Source organism: Leptomonas pyrrhocoris (genome assembly GCF_001293395.1).
Source record: "Leptomonas pyrrhocoris isolate H10 chromosome Unknown, whole genome shotgun sequence".
Lineage (NCBI taxonomy): Eukaryota > Euglenozoa > Kinetoplastea > Trypanosomatida > Trypanosomatidae > Leptomonas > Leptomonas pyrrhocoris.
The window spans coordinates 2,881,835-2,897,908 of NW_015438357.1; the positions used below are offsets into that span (position 1 = coordinate 2,881,835).

Sequence of the window (16,074 nt, forward strand, 5' to 3'; positions counted from 1 at the left end):
GAGAGAGAGAGAGAGAGAGAGAGAGGGGGGTAGTAAGTAAGTGTATATATTCTTTTTTCTTCATTATTTATTTTCTAATGCGTGCTGTGTCAAGTCGCAAAAAAATGGTGCGAGCACCCAATACGTTTCCGCCTTTGTACTTATTCGAGTACAATTGTTTTCTTTAGGACCTTCCCTTTTTTTCTTTTCTTTAAAAGTATGTTTGTGATATTTTATTATTTTTGCTTTCCGCAGAACTTTTTCTCTTTCCCTGTTTTGCCTTATACGGACGTGCGTGTTGTTGACTTCTCTACTCGTAATTCTTCATTTTTTTCTTCTTTCTGTGAAGACGGCCTTCAGATTTTCTTTTTATTGTCTTCTCTCGATCTTTTTTCCTTTTTTACAAAATGGTTGATTTGATAGTATTAATATTATTCTCACTTTATGTGGGGTTGCGTGTGTGTGTGTGTGCGCGCGCGATTTTGTTGTGTGATACTGAGTTGGAAAACGAAGTCAAATGATGTAAGTAGAAAAGGATGGCAAGTCAGCTCTGCATTTGGTAAAGCGAAGGTGTTTTGAGCATTGGAATCGGCACTGACGCTTTGGTCATGTATTACTCCGTTTGTTAGATGGAATGTGGCAAAACACCATATCTGTGTTCTTTACTCGCTCCCTCGTCTCCTCTTCTGATTCGTTTCTTACGGCTAGCTCAGCCAGTAGAGGTGGCCGGACGGCACAACGCGACAGAGATTTTTCCTTTAAACGACAGGGGCGGGCTGCTACCTGGGGGTCCGGCCTGCCCGAGAACGTGGTATATCCACCCAGGGAAGCCCCCGCACATCAGCCAAATGGCCTGGTCCGCCGTATCAGAAGGTACGCGGGCAGTACACCGGCGGTGGCTGTACGAGCTGCGCGCACTACCGGCCGACCTACTGAGCAGGCGCAATTTGGCTGCGGCAGTGGTAGAGTTTGTACGCCGCATCGCGGTGACAAGACAATGGAAATGGTCGACCACCGCGAAGGCCCTGGCGTCCGTCAGTGGTGCGCTGCAACAACTGCCCCTCTACACCAATCAACGCGAACCGATACATCTCAACCGCTACCCGGAATGGCAGAAGACAGTGGCCGCCGCGCAGCGTTTCGACCGGGAGAGTGTCGCGGCTCCGCCGTCCCCTATCACTCAGGAACAAAAGGACGCGGCGCAACGGAACTCACTACGGCAGCGCGATCAGGAAGCTTCTCTGTTCCTCGAAATGATGTGGGCATTTGCGGCTCGCGCGGGCGATTTACGGACTCTGCAGTGCAGGGATGTACGCTTCACGGGGGAGGAACCGCCACCATTTGTGGACGGAGGTGTGACAATATGGCCAGATCGGTATGGCGTAGTCCTGACAATGAGACGCGGCAAAGGGGCACGGTTCCGAGGGCCGTATTCTGTTCCGTCAACCCTGCCGCGCGAATCGGCGCTGATTCTCGCGCACCTCCTCCGCAGCCGGCGACCTACGCAGCACCTGTTTGCTCGACCGACCGAAATCACCGACACCATCCGCACGGCCCTGCGCCGCGAGAACCCTTTGGCAGCACTACCGTCAGTACGCAAGGGCGCGCTACGCTGCATGGCGGCGAACGGAATGGCAGAGCACGAACTGATGATCATGTCAGGTCACCGACGCGCCGACACACTCCACAGGTACCTGGGCTATGGCCACCAACTCACGACGGAGGCCGCAACCGCGCAGGCCAACGCCAGCGCGGCCCTTTACGAACTGAACAGTTCGGCCTAACCGCACCTACAACGCAAGACTTAGCTGTCGACCCCACGGAGGTATATCGAGAGATTCAGCGCCTCAAGGGCGCCCACAACGCACCGCCGTTACCTCCACCAGGACAATGGCCGCTACACCTCAAGAAGACAACTCCGCTGAACTGGAACGCAGTTTGCGACATGACAACTACCAAGCCAGAAACACGGGCTTTCCTCGGACGAGTGGGGATGTTTTTCACGCCTGAGCACTTCACCGGCTTTAGGACATCGAGGACAATTAAGAAATGCCACTTGCCGATGGCAGATATCGACCGAGCAGTGGAGATGGGGAAGATGGAACTGTGCCCCGCAGCCGACAACATCGAGGGTAAGCACCTCCCAGAAGGAGTACACGGCGTTAACGTTTTCGCAGTACCGGAAATGAAGGGCAGGAGACGACTCATCACCGAACCGCACCTAAACGCGTGCCTCCAGACGAGCGACATGCCGAAAGTCCAGTACCCAACGCGCCTAGAGCGAAGGCAGAGTTTGCGGAACAAGCGGTACATGCTTCAAGTGGATTTCGAAGCGTACTATGACGCCACCCCGCTCCCTGGTGAGTTGCGAAACTTCTTTGTCTTTCGCGCCCGCAACGGCGCCTACTTCCGTCTCTGCACACTGCCTACAGAAGCACGGTGGAGTGTCGCAGTGGGTCAGGGTATTACGTCAACAATAGTCGACGTCGATACACCAGTAACGATCATGACTATGATTGACAATATCTTGATTGCAGCGGACGAAGGACAGGAAGAGGACTTTTTGTCGGCTGTCCGCAGGATTATGGCGCGTATACGCGGCGCCAACCTTCTCACATCGCCCGATCGCGAATCCTTGGCAACCATGGACGACGCGTCATTGTTGTCGTTGGCTAAGGAACCGAACACCTTTCTCGGGGAAGAGTATAGGTGGAACGGTAGCGAGCGCTTAGTGCGCAACTCGGCGAAGAGTGTGGCGAAGTTGATCGTCGCGTTACGAAAGCCCGCCTTCACAATTCGGTCCTTTGCGTCGGTGGTGTCGCTCATGTTTTACATGTTGCACACCACACTGATCAACCCTGCACGTGCATTCAGCCTGGCACGGGCCTACCGAGGGGCGGCCCGCCTGGTTAGCCGAGGGTTCGATTGGGACGACCCACTCCCTTTCCTCCATCCACAAATCCACGCCGCCCTGCACGAGCTTGGAGCCCGCTTGGTGCACAACCCGTGGCAACCCATCGCCAGGGAACGCTCCGCCACGTACTCGGAAGACAACTACGACGTGGTGTGCTTCACGGACGCCTCCTTAGGCGGGTGGGGCGCGTACGCCCACAAACACCTGCGCAACACGTCAAGGGAGGCAGGCTCCGTCGGGCCACTCGATGGCGCTGAGAGCATCACCGCATATCAGCAGATGTGGGTGAATGAGCTCGAGCAGACCCGGTTGCCACGGGCACGTGCACCCCTTCGGGGCCGCGACTCCGCGGAAACTGACGACCGACCGTACTTCATGGCCAAGCACTCGGCGCACGCTGAACCGCGCGCAGCCGAGTTGATGCTGCGGCAACTCGTCGAGGAGGGTTTACCGGACGGTGCGAAGATAGCGCTGGTAACGGACCATTTTCCCATCGTACACGCCCAAAAGCAACTCAACGGTTTCGGAGGGATAGGCCGAGGGCTGTCTCTGAACAAACTGTACGAGTACGCCTATGACGTGTTCTACGAACGAGGGATCAGCGTTGTCTTTTTCTACATCGCCGGACCAATGAACCCCGCGGATACGTTGTCGAGGAACTTTGGGGATTTCGAGCCGAGGCAGCGTGGGAGCCTGGCTCGCACGGTCGTAAACGATGTGGCCTTGCCTTTGCTCTGCAACACGTTCTCTCCGCTCTGTGAAGGAAAGGCAGAAGTGCAGGACGGATGGGCACCGTAAGGGAGCGGACAGGTGGAGTACTATGGGGGAGTCGGTGTCATGCCACCGTAAATCTTGCAACGGATGAAGTGCGACCGTAGGGAGTGACGAAGTAGCATGCGCGTGTGCCGCCCGTTTGAGGGCGAACACAATCGAGGTTCCGCCCCACTGGCGCCACTTGAATGCAACACGCGTACTTCCTTGATGCTGGGCCGTGGCGTTTGTCAACTGTTTCCTCTCCTCCTCATTCCCTTCGCTTCTTTATCCTTTTGCAGCGCATGTGTTGACAAGAAAGCCTCATAAGGCCAGCTGTTCCTACATAATGATCCTACATTCGTGTGTTCCTTTTATAATGGAGATAATTGAGTTGGCGCCGCCGCACGTTATACGGTCCTCGATGCAATTTCACACTTGAACTGGAGGCGATCTTCTCCTCTCACGTTCATGCGCGAGCGCCGTTCTACCGCACTACTTGTGCAGGGCAGGCCGGTACTTTGGGAAACTCCAACCTTTTTCCCGTTATACTCACTCATTTTCACTACTTGTTTTATCGGCTGATCGTTGCCCCATCATCTGTCCTTCTCACTCATCTATCAACGGAAGTCGGTCTTTTTTCGGGTGTTTTGTTCTCCGCGTACCTGCGCGAGTATGTCGCCGGATGTTCAGCACGATGTGACATCACACCAGGCCCGCATAACTGCTTAAAGAAAAACTCTAGTATTCTTCCTTTGCCCTTCTGTTTTGTTTTGGCGTCAACCGCATCCATACATTGCTCTTCCGTTTAATGGTCGTTCACTTTTTTTTCTTGCTGCTCTTTTCTTGCTCCACCCGTTAAGTGTGTTTTTCCCTCATACGTCTTCAAACATCATCACGGTGTGTGTGTGTGTGTGTCGTCTTTCACGTATGTGTTTGCGTGTTTTTCCAACGTCTGTGTGCTTTCATGTGTTTTTGCTTGCTTGATGTCGTACTCTACGTATTTTCCACATCAACGGAAACCGGTCAAAGGACTAATGGCCTTTTTGGACTGTGTTTCCTTGTTTATTTTTCTGCAGAGTAGCAAGTCGGATGCGTGCCTTCACATCCCCCCTCCCCCCCCCTCTCCCTTTCCACTTCTCATCCCCCTCCGAGGAAGGTGTGTGGTTAAGGATCATCGCTTCGGGGCCTTTATTTGCTGTTCTTTGGCTATTTCTTTTTTCTGTCTCTCATCGGTACTTACTTTCTTTTGAACTCCTTATTTTTTCTTTCTTCCTTGAACTTAGCTCATATACTCAAATACCTTTCTGTAGTGTAGGTCCGTGTTTTCTTTTTTTTTCTTGGCGGGTGTGTGTCTGTGTGTTTCCGAGTCGAGCTGGTTGGCTGCCTTGTTCTTCTTTCGCATTTTTTGTCTCAATGGTTTTCCTTTCTTTGCTGTTTTTTTTTTGTTGTTGTTACTGTGGTGGTGTTGCACATGCCAAAGCGCCGTAGCGCATGCGTTCGTGAGATCGATATATTTATGGGCGTGTGTGCGTGTGCGTTTGTGTGGGAGTTTGTGTGGAGTCAACAGTATCACAACAACTTGACGATCGATGGAAGGCTGTGCGTTTTTTTATCGTGCATCGTTGCTGTATTTGTGTTGTTGCTGTCGTTTTTCTAAGTGCATGCGATTGTGTGATTCGATTTAATCTTTGCTTAAAGAAACAATATCGATAGATATGGAAAACAGATGATGATCGTGTACAACGAATGTGCGTAATGGAGGCGAGACCGCACAGCCGATACCTGTCCGCGCTCATGCCGCTTTCGTGCAGTGCGGGACCCGACCAGTATGCACATTGCAGGTAGTTAAACACCACGCTAATCTTTCATGATGATCTACCAACTTTTGAATAGTTGTCAGCGGCACAGTCGTCAATCTCTGCTGACCTTATCTGACGCTGCCGAACGCAGACCCAGCTCCGTCTCGTGAGCAACAGGAAGAAATAAAACGTCGTCTTACTCTCACCACGTTCCTATTCGCATGTGAATGGATCTTCTCATGTCCCTTCCTCTCTCTGTCTCTCTCTCTCTTTATAACTGCAATGGAGCTGTTCACCTGCTCTCAGTGAACGTAGAAGGGGGTGGGGAGGCAGACTAAACTACAAAATCGCTGCTTCGCTGGAGCTGGCTCTTTTTCTTCTTTTTTCTGCTGCTTTTCGTGTCTGTAAGTCTCTCGCGGACGCTTCTTCTTCTGCCTCATTTATTATTCTCCCGCTTTCGGCGATCTATACCCTCTCCACTATAAACGTGGAGTGCGATACACGACGTCCTGTGCTCCACTGCACAGACCCCCCCTTTTTTTTTCTGAACACCTGCAGACAGAATTTTTTGATGTTGGTTGCACTTCACGTCAAACGACAGAATTATTAATAGAAATTTCCCCGTCCCACGCAAATCGTGTACGCGCTGCAGCCAACGCTGTACTATCATCATTACGGTTATGATTATGATTATTAGTTTTGCTTTGTAAACACATTGAACTTGTATAGTAATTATTATTATTATTGCACCATCATGGGCAACGTCTGCTCCACCGCGGAGGAGAAGCGTCACCACCGCGAGAACACCAAGAACCGCAACAACCCGACCGAGTCGTACGACACATGGAAGCAGAAGATGCTGCTCGACATCGGCGCCGACCCCCTCGCCGTTGTCCGCGACTTTCCTCGCATGATCGTCTACGTGGGGACGGAGACGCACCACAACTACCTGCCGGCCGGCTGCGAGCACACAAACGCCAACTGGAGAGCTGCATCGACGACGCCAACGCCGGGCGGTCCCTCGCGCAGGCCATCGGAGAACCCATTCGTTGTCTCCTCGAGCAACCTTAACAGGAACGAGAACGAGAGGAACGGCGAGGAAGATAACAATCACAACAGCTCAACAACGCACGCACACGCCCAATACGGGCATCATCGTCGCGATAGGAGTGGTCATCCGTTGCTGCCGAGAAGCGGGTCCGATCACGGCCGTCCACCGCTGTGCGTCGACGCAACAGGAGGCGGTAACAATAACAGTAGTACCACCCCTGGTGTGTCGCCTGGACCGTCCCCGTTGCAGGCGCCGCGGTTGTACCCCGGTGGCCGGACCAGTCAACGAGAGCCTTTCCGCGAGGACGACGCCTTTGCCGCACGCATGAAACGTGTTCGAGAAGAAGTGTTGTTGCTGTCCGAGTTGTGTGACGAGCGGGCAACCTTCGGCGTCGCGTTTGAGTCGGCGTGGGATCGACTGGTGGCGCAGGGCAGCAACGACGGGGCAGTCGAAAGCGAGGCGGTGAGTGAGTACCTCGCCGTCTTCCAGCCACAGCAGCAGCAGCAACAACAACAGCAGGACGGTCGACTCCCACCGCCTGCCCCAAAGCGCACTGCCCGCACCTCTCTCCCATTAGACGTCCATCAAATCCTGCTGAACGCCTGCGTGGACAGCGGCATGATCGCGCTGGCCGAGGAGCAATGCCACACAGTCCCCACGTCCACCACATTGCGCACCGTCGGCGCGTCGGCGAGTGCGCCATCGGGGCCCGGGGCCCTCCCCCTGCCCGCGCGTGCATCCCCCTCCGTACCGAGCCGCAGCTCACGTCCCGAGTCGCCGGGCATCTCTGCCTTCCAGCTGCCCGACACGACCGCCGCGACGGCGCTCCTCTCCGTCGAGGCACCCGCCGACTACGGTGGTGGTGCCAACGCAAAGGCGAGCGCCAAGAAAGGCACGTCGTCGCCACCGCCGCTGCATCACCACGTGCACGACAAAGACGGCGCGCCGAAGAGCAGCTCCAACTCTCAAATCCGCAGTGCGGCGTCACTGGTGCCGTCTGGCGCGCCGGGAGGGGCACCCGGCAACCCGAGCCGCTACACCGTGCGCAGCGCCACCTTTCACCTTATGCAGTTTGCGACCCAGAGTGTGATGTTCTTCCCGGTGCAGCGCCTGAAGCACGTCCTGTGGGTGCCGTGGGGCTCGCACATGCAGGATGTCTCCTGGACGATCCACTTTAGCCTGAAGGACGCCACCTCAGCCGATCTGATCGCCTTGAAGCAGCACACGTTGAATACGCTGTACAACAGCGCCTCTACGGTGCCGACGAAGGAGGCGAACGCCGTCGGCGCCGCGAGAATGGGAGAGGCGAGTCTGCAGCTCACGCCTTCCTCCGAGCTGGCCGCGAACAACAATACCACCACGTTGAATGCCGAGCAGGCGGCGGACGCGTTTGGGGCTGCCGCGGCAGCCCCGTCGACGTATTCGGAGGCGGACGGGCGCACTGCGACGACGAACGGGACCGCCGCGACGTACGGCAATACGGCAGAGTCTAAAGGAACACGGAGGATCATTGCGATTCAACACGTGCTGACTGGCCGCCACTACGTGGAGGAGGCCGATCGCAAGACGGTACCGCGTTATGAGCTGGACTGGGCCTGCAGCATCCGCATCGATCAGGAAACGCTGCAGGACACGTTCGCACCTTTTCAGAAATTTGCTGCGCTGTCGCACAGCGTGAAGGCCTCGCCGCTGCTCGGTGAGGGCGCGAACTCGACTCCGCCCTCGCTCATGCGGCGTGCCTTCAAGTCGGAGGAGGAGAACGACGGCAGTGCTGCCGTGAACCACTCCTCTGCGGATCCGCCGCTGCAGCGGGAGGAGCTCGGTGAGGATGGGTTGGACGCTGGTGGGTCCTCCGTCAACGCTCTGGGCGCGGAGGGTATTCCCTCCCCGCAACAGCCCGCCCTTCTGCAACGGGAGGTCATCGCGGCGACGGTGGAGGTCGTTGCGGCCCGTGTGGAGCGGCCGCCGCACACGATGTGCCTGGTATCCTCCACATGGAAGAAGCATAAGGAGGAGTTAGATTACGTATTGATGCAGCAGTACAACGTGTGTCTGGAAGATAAAGACAGCCTGGATGCAAAGAGGCTCGCCTAAACGTTTGCCGTGATTTCATTTTGCTCTTTTTTTTGCTACTTCTTCGAATTTAGATGATTTGCCGGTCTTCTTTTCTGCCGGGCCGTCTTTTGTTTATTGTTGTTGCTGCTGCTTCTTCTTTCTCTTTCGTTCTTTCCGTGAGGCTGCATTTCATATTTGCTGTCTTTTCTCTTGAGGCACTTCTTGTGTTCATGGAAGGCCTTCGGCTCTTTTCTTCTTCTTGATTCCATTGGTATTCGTGTGGTCCATGAGTGGAAATCCATCTATGTATGTGAGCATGTGTGTCTGTGTGTGTCTGCGTGTGTGTGTGTGTGTGTGTGTGTGTGTGTGAAATGACATCTTCTTTGCTCCTCTCTGGTGTTGCTGTTGTTGTTAATGATGTGTTGTCACGACTGCCGCGCACCGGCAGCACGAAACTGATCCAAAACAACAACAAAAAACTCTTCTTTATAATGATGACGATGCTTTCATTTGCTGCATGACACAACGGAGCGGGAGACTAGCAGTCAGCGCCGACGTAAACTGGCACCGACACTTTCTCTTTCTTGCTAACCGATGTAAACGTACACATTATATATGACAACAACAAAAGAAGAAAAGGTGGTTCTCGTTCTGAAGAAACGACTCTTATTCTGCAAACCCGCTGATCATACGTGTAGCAACGGAAGCTAGTGCAGTGAGCCGTCTTAGATATTTTTTCTCCATCGGGTTTTGTCTTTTGTCTTGTTGGCTTTGGTTTTCCTTTCTGGCCTCTTCTTCTTCTTCTTGATTGTATTTCCGGCGACGTTGGGCAGCCGTCTTTCGCCGAATGTGCAACGACGGATGGATGGCCTTTGCTGTTAGAGAAAAAAAAAAAGTATTTCAAACGCTGCGCTCTGTCTGTGTTCAAGATTAGTGAGAACGGCATATTCAACGTAATCCGTGCTCGCACCGTTTTTCCCCTCTCTTTGTCTTCATTATTCCTCTTCAGGTGGGCAAACTACGTCGTGTACTATTGGGTTTTCTCATCCTCGTATTGCTTTGCCTCCGCCTTGACGGATTTGTCTTTCTTTCACTAGTGTATTGCGGCATTCGAGGACCTTCGCCTTGTGATGACCACCCGCTTCTGTGCGTTTGTGTTTGTTTGCTTCCGTTGCGTTGTCATCGACCTCCTCGAAAAGCTCTCGTTTCTTCATCATTCATTTTTTTTTTGAGTCTTGTTTGATATATACGTAGTTCACACGCACACACGAACTGTGGTGTGGAGTTTAATTTTACGTGGTTCGTTTTTCTTTTCAATGTAGATGGAGCAGGGGGAAATAGCGTAGTTTTTGTCGCCCAATTAGTTGCCATTGTTTTCTTTCTCGTTTTTAGCGTAACGTGTATGTACATATATATACCATGGGAAAGAAAATACGAGCGGTGTGCTCTCGTCGTACACCACGGTGGCTGCTCTCATCAGAAGAGTGACGATCTCTCCACCTCGAACGTTTTGTTCGTGCTGTCTCTCAGTCGTCTTGATGTAGCTGTGCAGCACACCATTTTTTGTTGTTGGTGTCAGCCGGTGCTACAATTCAGTCGATCTGCGAGTCTGTCGTCACTTCGTCTCCTCGACATTAATAATACAAAAAGGAACGTGTATCCAATGGCGTACTCAGCGATGCTCTCTCTCTCTCTCTCACGCGTACACTTCCTTTGCACTTCTTTCTCTTCTTATTTGTTGTGTTGCTTTCAACCTCCGAACACCTCACACACCCAATGCGCACCTGCTTTCTCCCGCAACACGCGCTATTCTTTCACAGTTGCGAAGGACAAAGATTCTTTCACACCGTAGAATAACAACAGCTAATAACTGTTTTCCCAACACCTTCCTTTATCTCCGTGTTTGTGTGGTTTTCTTCTTTCTCTTTGCTTTGTTTGTCGGTTCGATTTTTTTTTTCAGAATCTTTTCTCGGTGTGTCCCTCCTTTCATTCTCTATTTCAGCTCCCTCAAGCTTTTTATTTATGTAAATATACCTCCTCTTTCTTTGTCTTTTTATGTCTTTACGTTTGTATGTGTACTGCTACGGAATCGGTACTGTATTCTGCCTGTGTATTTGAACGTTGTTGGTTGGCTCCATCCATTACATATCTATATCTTTATTGATTCGCTTTTGCGGTGCACAAAGGGTTTTTACTTCTCTCGTTTCCTCTTCAACATTCGTCGAGGCACCGAGTGCGCACGCGCAGAGACAAATATATATATTTCGTCAAAGGTGAACTCTTTCGACGCTTTCATTGTTCTTCTTCTTTTTTCATTGCGTTTGTTGTTATTATTACAGTTCGCCCCCTATGCCTTCGTGTCCAGACTGTGGTCTTGTCTTCGACACCCTCTATAACATCCAACTTCACCGTCGATCTGGTAACTGCACGCAAAGCTTGCTTCCCGCGCTTGCGAAACCCGCCTCGGCGCCTTCACGAGCCGAGATGTTCGCAGGAGGCGCCGGTGGTGGTGCCGCTGGCTACCAGGGCCCCTCAGCGGACCCTGCGTACGGGCTGGGTGTTGCGGGCGGGTACCTGAACCGCGGCTACGAGCTGACGGCCGCCCCACCTCTGGCCGCGGCTACCAATCCTTATTTATCCCACACGGAGCGGGAATTAGAGCAGCTTCTCGCCCAGCAGCGCAGCCGCCAGGCGGTGGACATGGTGGAGCGGGAGCGACTGATGCTGGACCAGCAGGTGAACCTTGTCATTCCGGCCCGACAGGCTCAGCTGCAGCAGTCACAGCAAGCACTGAAGTCGCAGCTCATGCAGATGAAGCTGCAGCTCTTCGCTAGCCAGCAGGCGCAGGAGCAGGGCAGCAACATGGATATGGCGTACCTGCGGAACGAGATGGCTGCCATGCGTGACGCTCTCACATCCCTGAACCCTCATGCGCCGCCCGACAACAATCGGCACTGGCAGCGGACGCCGCAGCCACAGCCGAAAAGGAAGGCGCGTCCGCAGCCGCGCCGTGCTGTTAGTGCCCGCAACGCAGCAAATCGGCGCTCTCCTCGCATGTACGGCTCTCCCCAGCAATCGCGACCAGAAACGTACGTCGGGGAAGGTCGGAGCACCCGCACCACACAGCGCTACTACGATGACGATGACGATGACGATGAAAGGGATGTGGAGTATGATCAGGACGACGGCGATGACAGGTCGTGGAGCAGCTTGGACGAGGAGCTGCGCGACGCCGACGACGACGAAGACGGCGTCTCCACGCGCCGGCGCACCAGCCACCACAGGAACCCCCCCGCTTCGTCACCGTCGCGGCAACTACGCGGGATGCTGCAGGAGGTCCAAAACGAACTACGGAGTCTGCGGGCGATGAGCACGTCGCCGCGGCACGGCACAGACGCGCCGTTTCCAACGGTGTCGACGCTTGACACCGGTCTGCACTCGCTGAAGCTCGCCGCGTTAGAGGGGGTTGACATCTCCATCCCCCTGGACGACGTTGATGTCAGCGTGAAGGTGTACTACATGTCCTATGCGAACGAGGAGTATTTGCTGGAGCCGTCCGTCGAGCGCAGCTTTCCGCGCCGCCCGCCCCCGCTGGTCCGCCACGGAGCCAAGACACTGCTCTTCACCGTGCCGCCGATTGAGTTCATGGTGCACCACGCCAAAGAAATGGTCGTCTTTGTCGTGCACACTCTCTACCGTGGCCGCCTTCTGTGTTGGGCCACCATCTTCTCCACAAACCGTGGCGCCTTCACGGAGGGCCTGCGTGACTCCGCCTTCGATCTCGCAAAGGCCATGCAGTCTCCGCAGAACATGATGCCGGGCGCCACCATTTCAGGCTCCATCGAGGCCGACGCCGGTGACTCCTTGCGACGCGCGGAGTCCTTCCTAAACCAAAGCAGCGGCAGCTCCTCTGCGATGGCCGTCACACCCACGTCGCCTCCCCTGCCGATGCTGCCGCAGCTCCCCGGGCTGCCGCCGCTCCCCTCGCCGCCGCAGGCGCTTCCGCTGCTGCCTGGCATGCCGGGCTGCGAAGGACCTTTCCTGCCCCCGAGTGCGGATATGAACGCGATGGTGCTGCAGCCCAATAAAGGTCCCGCCGCTCGTTTCATTCTGCCCCCGCCAACGGGCATGTCGATCCTGGAGTGGCAGGAGCACCTCGCAAAGCATCTCGCGAAGATCCAGAAGCGCGCCGCAAGCCCGGCGGCGGGCAACGGAGCGGCCGCAGTGAAAGCAGCAGCAGCAAATAAAGGCAACAAGTCACCCAAAACAGCTCCGCCGAAGGCGTCACCGTGCCGATCCCCGCGGAAGGTCCTCCCACCCGAGCCGAGTAGCGGCAGTGATGAAGAGATCATCGAAGAGCACCACGAGGGGGAAGACGACGACGACGATGACGATGACGATGACGATGACGACAACATATCGGCAGGATCGGCGCGCGACTCCGTGAAGCCGGAAGACCACGTCGAGATCGTCGAGACGGCGCCACCTGCCGTGCCGATCGTGACGTTGCCACCCGCCGTGTCGATCGTGACGGTGCCACCGGCCCTCGCCCCGGGCCTCCCTAACGCACCGAAGCCAGTGACGGGCCCGGTGAAAGCGGAGTCGCCGCGGTCACCACCGCACCAGGAGCACACACCGCCGCCGCGTCACATCGGGGACTCGTCGCCCCTCGACCCGCCATTTGCCGCCGCGTCGCCGCCCGCTGCCTCTCCAATTATTCCGCCGAGTACGCAGCAGCCGCTCGCCTCGCCCAAGAACTCGCTCACCTCGGCGGACGCCTGGCCCAAGAACTCGTCGCCTCTCAACAACAACCTCAAGGACCCCCTCTCTTTGTCTTTGTCGAGTTCGCAGCTCCCGCGGAAGGTCTCGGGGAAGGTCCCGCGTGAGGATGTGCCGCTGGTCGAACAGCAGCGTCTGCGGCCTGTGGTGGATCCGCAGGGCAACCTCGCGGTGCCGCCAGGGTACAAGCTGAACCCGAACAACCCGCCCTCCGTGAACCTGGAGAAGTTCGACATCGCCGCGAAGCCAGCGGTGAACCCGTGTGTGCTGTTCGGTCTGGCCCAGGCCACCAACACGCCGCCGGCCCCACCGCGAACTCCCGGGCACGGCGCGAAGGGCGCGACCGTGGACGTGTTCCTCGACGGCCTGACGGGGCTCCCCCTCAACGCCGTCTGCACCCGTCTGCTGGTGTACGTTACGAATGAGGTGGACCCGAGCTCTGGCAAGCCGGTGAACCCCCTGCACCACCCGCGCTTCTTTATGCGCAAACCCGACCTCGTCGTGTTTCAGAATCTGACCTCCAGCAGCGCAGAGCCGCAGTTTAGCGGCATGTTCAGCGCCGACGTGGGCGACAACACCTTTGCGGTGGTGATCATCGAGTTTATTAGCGCGGCGCAGGACGCAACGCTGGTCTTTGGCCACTGCTGTCTGCCCCTCAACAAGAAGTTTTTCGCGGGGAACTATCTATGCCGCGTAAAGATGGGAGACCCGCGTCGCTCGCAAGAACGCATGATCGCGGACATCCGCCCAGCCGACCGCATTGCCGACGAGCAGCGCCGCGCAACGGAGAAGTACAATCAAACGCTGATGGAGCGCAGCGTGGACTCGCAGGCGCTGCACAACCTCCTGCCCGCCCCGCCCCGCAAGCGGGCGGAATGCACCGTCCTCGGTTACCTGATCTGGCGCCTCGAAAGCGACAACATCAAGGCCCCCTTCTTTGAGATGCCGCAGCAGCTGCCGCTCTCGGTGGCAGAGCTGGCGGTGTTCGAAGGCCGTAAGAAGCACAAGGACACTACCCCGACCATGAAGGGTCTGTCGACGCTCAAGGCAGCGAACAACGCCTTCCTCGACGCCGGTGCGACGCCGTCGGATGCCCTGGGCAACGTCGTCCCGTTTTCAGAGGAGCGCGGGGTCTTTGTAAAGGTGGAAGGCGTCCGCGGCGTGGGCGACGACGCGGCAATGTACGTCGTCGTCGTCTACATGCCGAAAGCTCCTCAAGGTCGGCGGGTGTGCTATACGATCATGCCGGACTGGCTCTCCGATGTTGGGGCGCCTACGTACAAGGACGCGCCGTTCATCTTCACGGGCATCAAGTGCGACATGACGAACACCGTCATGTACATTCTGCTGAAGCTGACAAACCTGAGCACGTCTGCCGAGGACGCCGCGACGGTGGAGGCACTGGCCTGGTCGATGAATAAGATGTTTCTCGAGGAGCCCGACACGGTACGTCAGGGTCGCTTTGCCCTGCCCTGGATTGCAGGCGCGCTATCGCCGGCCGTTGTCAACGAACTTCTCACGCAGCGCCTTGAGCCGGTGTACATGCGCATGATGAAGGCGAATCAGCTAAAGTTTTTAAACCCGCCAGCGACGCTTATTATTAGCCAGGGCGACACGGCATGTATCTCGTCCCTCGTAGACGAAAGTCCCGGACGTGGCCAGCCGCGCCAGCTCCTCACCCCGGCCGCGGTGAAGAACGACTACCCCATGGTTACCTGTGAGGGCATGGTCGGTTGCACGCTGCGTCGCGCCCATGAAAAGTGCTTCGGCGGCGGGGACCCCCGCGTCCTCCTTCAGCGCATCAACGTGGCCGTGCAGGGGTACCTGAAGGTTACGATGCCCGCCTTTCAGGAACTGTAGACGCTTAAAATTGTTGCTATGCAGGCGCGGTGTGTTTGTGTGTGCATTTGTGCTCTCTGCTTCTCTTTCTCGCGTCGTTCTCCCTCTAACGAAGGACTTAGATCTTTAGTATTGTTATTGCAGCCCTTCCTTCTCTTTCGTTTTTTCCTCCGCCCTACCAGATGGTGTTTTGTGATTTTTGTGGTTCAAAACTCCGCGTCGCGTACTTCATGACCTGCGGGAGAGCCACGTTGTGCGTTATGGGCAACGTTACAATTACTTACGTCGATTTGCAGCTCCTTTCGTTTCTCTCCTCATTTTTTAAGTATCTTTACAAGCTTCGTGAGCGGTGCCACCAGCTATGGTGGGTGTCGACAATCGCACGTTTTTTCTTCTCTCTCCTTTGTTTTGATTCTTCTCTCCGACTGTGTTAAAAAAAAAAGAAGAGAAAATCCTTCGCATTCTTTCCAGTGTTCTTGTGAGTCATTCTTTTTAAAGCTTCTGGCTTTAGCGACGATGTTGATCGTGCTTCGCAAGTTGTCTTCTCTTTATATACCCGAACAAACGCCCAGAGATACTTTCGCCGCTCGCTGTTGCCCCGCCAAAGCGTGGTTGATGTGACGCTGTATCACAAACACACACACACACACACACACACGCATACCCTCCCTTTCCTTTTTCCTTCCCCTCCAAATAAAAAGTCCACTTCGTCACATCGTATTCGTGTGCGTGGTCTCACTGAGCTGGACAAAAAGAAACAGCCTTTTTTTTTACTGTTATCTCAGGTTGTGATTCGTTCCTATATTGACGAATTTCTCTTCCTGCATTCTCTGTTTCTTTTCCTTTTGGTAATTCTATGTAATCCAAACAAACAACAAAAAAATTACCTCGATGTTTATGATGTT

General features: G+C 55.2%; 3 protein-coding genes across 4 annotated transcripts; all 3 read left to right on the forward strand.

Moving 5' to 3' along the window:
- Nucleotides 1-612: 612 nt before the first annotated feature.
- ABB37_00947 (TATE DNA Transposon) lies at nucleotides 613-3,691 on the forward strand (the record flags this gene model as incomplete). Its single annotated transcript, XM_015797341.1, has 1 exon — nucleotides 613-3,691. The coding sequence occupies exon 1, from the start codon at nucleotides 614-616 to the stop codon at nucleotides 3,689-3,691; it is 3,078 nt and encodes a 1,025-aa protein (XP_015665349.1). The 5' UTR covers nucleotide 613.
- A 2,040-nt stretch (nucleotides 3,692-5,731) lies between these two features.
- Nucleotides 5,732-8,590, forward strand: ABB37_00948 (hypothetical protein; the record flags this gene model as incomplete). 2 transcript variants are annotated; one of them, XM_015797342.1, is made up of 1 exon in its annotated part: nucleotides 5,732-8,590. In XM_015797342.1, the coding sequence occupies exon 1, from the start codon at nucleotides 6,200-6,202 to the stop codon at nucleotides 8,588-8,590; it is 2,391 nt and encodes a 796-aa protein (XP_015665350.1). In that variant the 5' UTR covers nucleotides 5,732-6,199. The 2 variants fall into 2 exon arrangements, with proteins under 2 accessions (XP_015665350.1, XP_015665351.1); XM_015797343.1 differs by having other exon boundaries at nucleotides 5,750-8,590.
- A 1,779-nt stretch (nucleotides 8,591-10,369) lies between these two features.
- On the forward strand, nucleotides 10,370-15,190 carry ABB37_00949 (hypothetical protein; the record flags this gene model as incomplete). Its single annotated transcript, XM_015797344.1, has 1 exon — nucleotides 10,370-15,190. The coding sequence occupies exon 1, from the start codon at nucleotides 11,036-11,038 to the stop codon at nucleotides 15,188-15,190; it is 4,155 nt and encodes a 1,384-aa protein (XP_015665352.1). The 5' UTR covers nucleotides 10,370-11,035.
- Nucleotides 15,191-16,074: the final 884 nt, after the last annotated feature.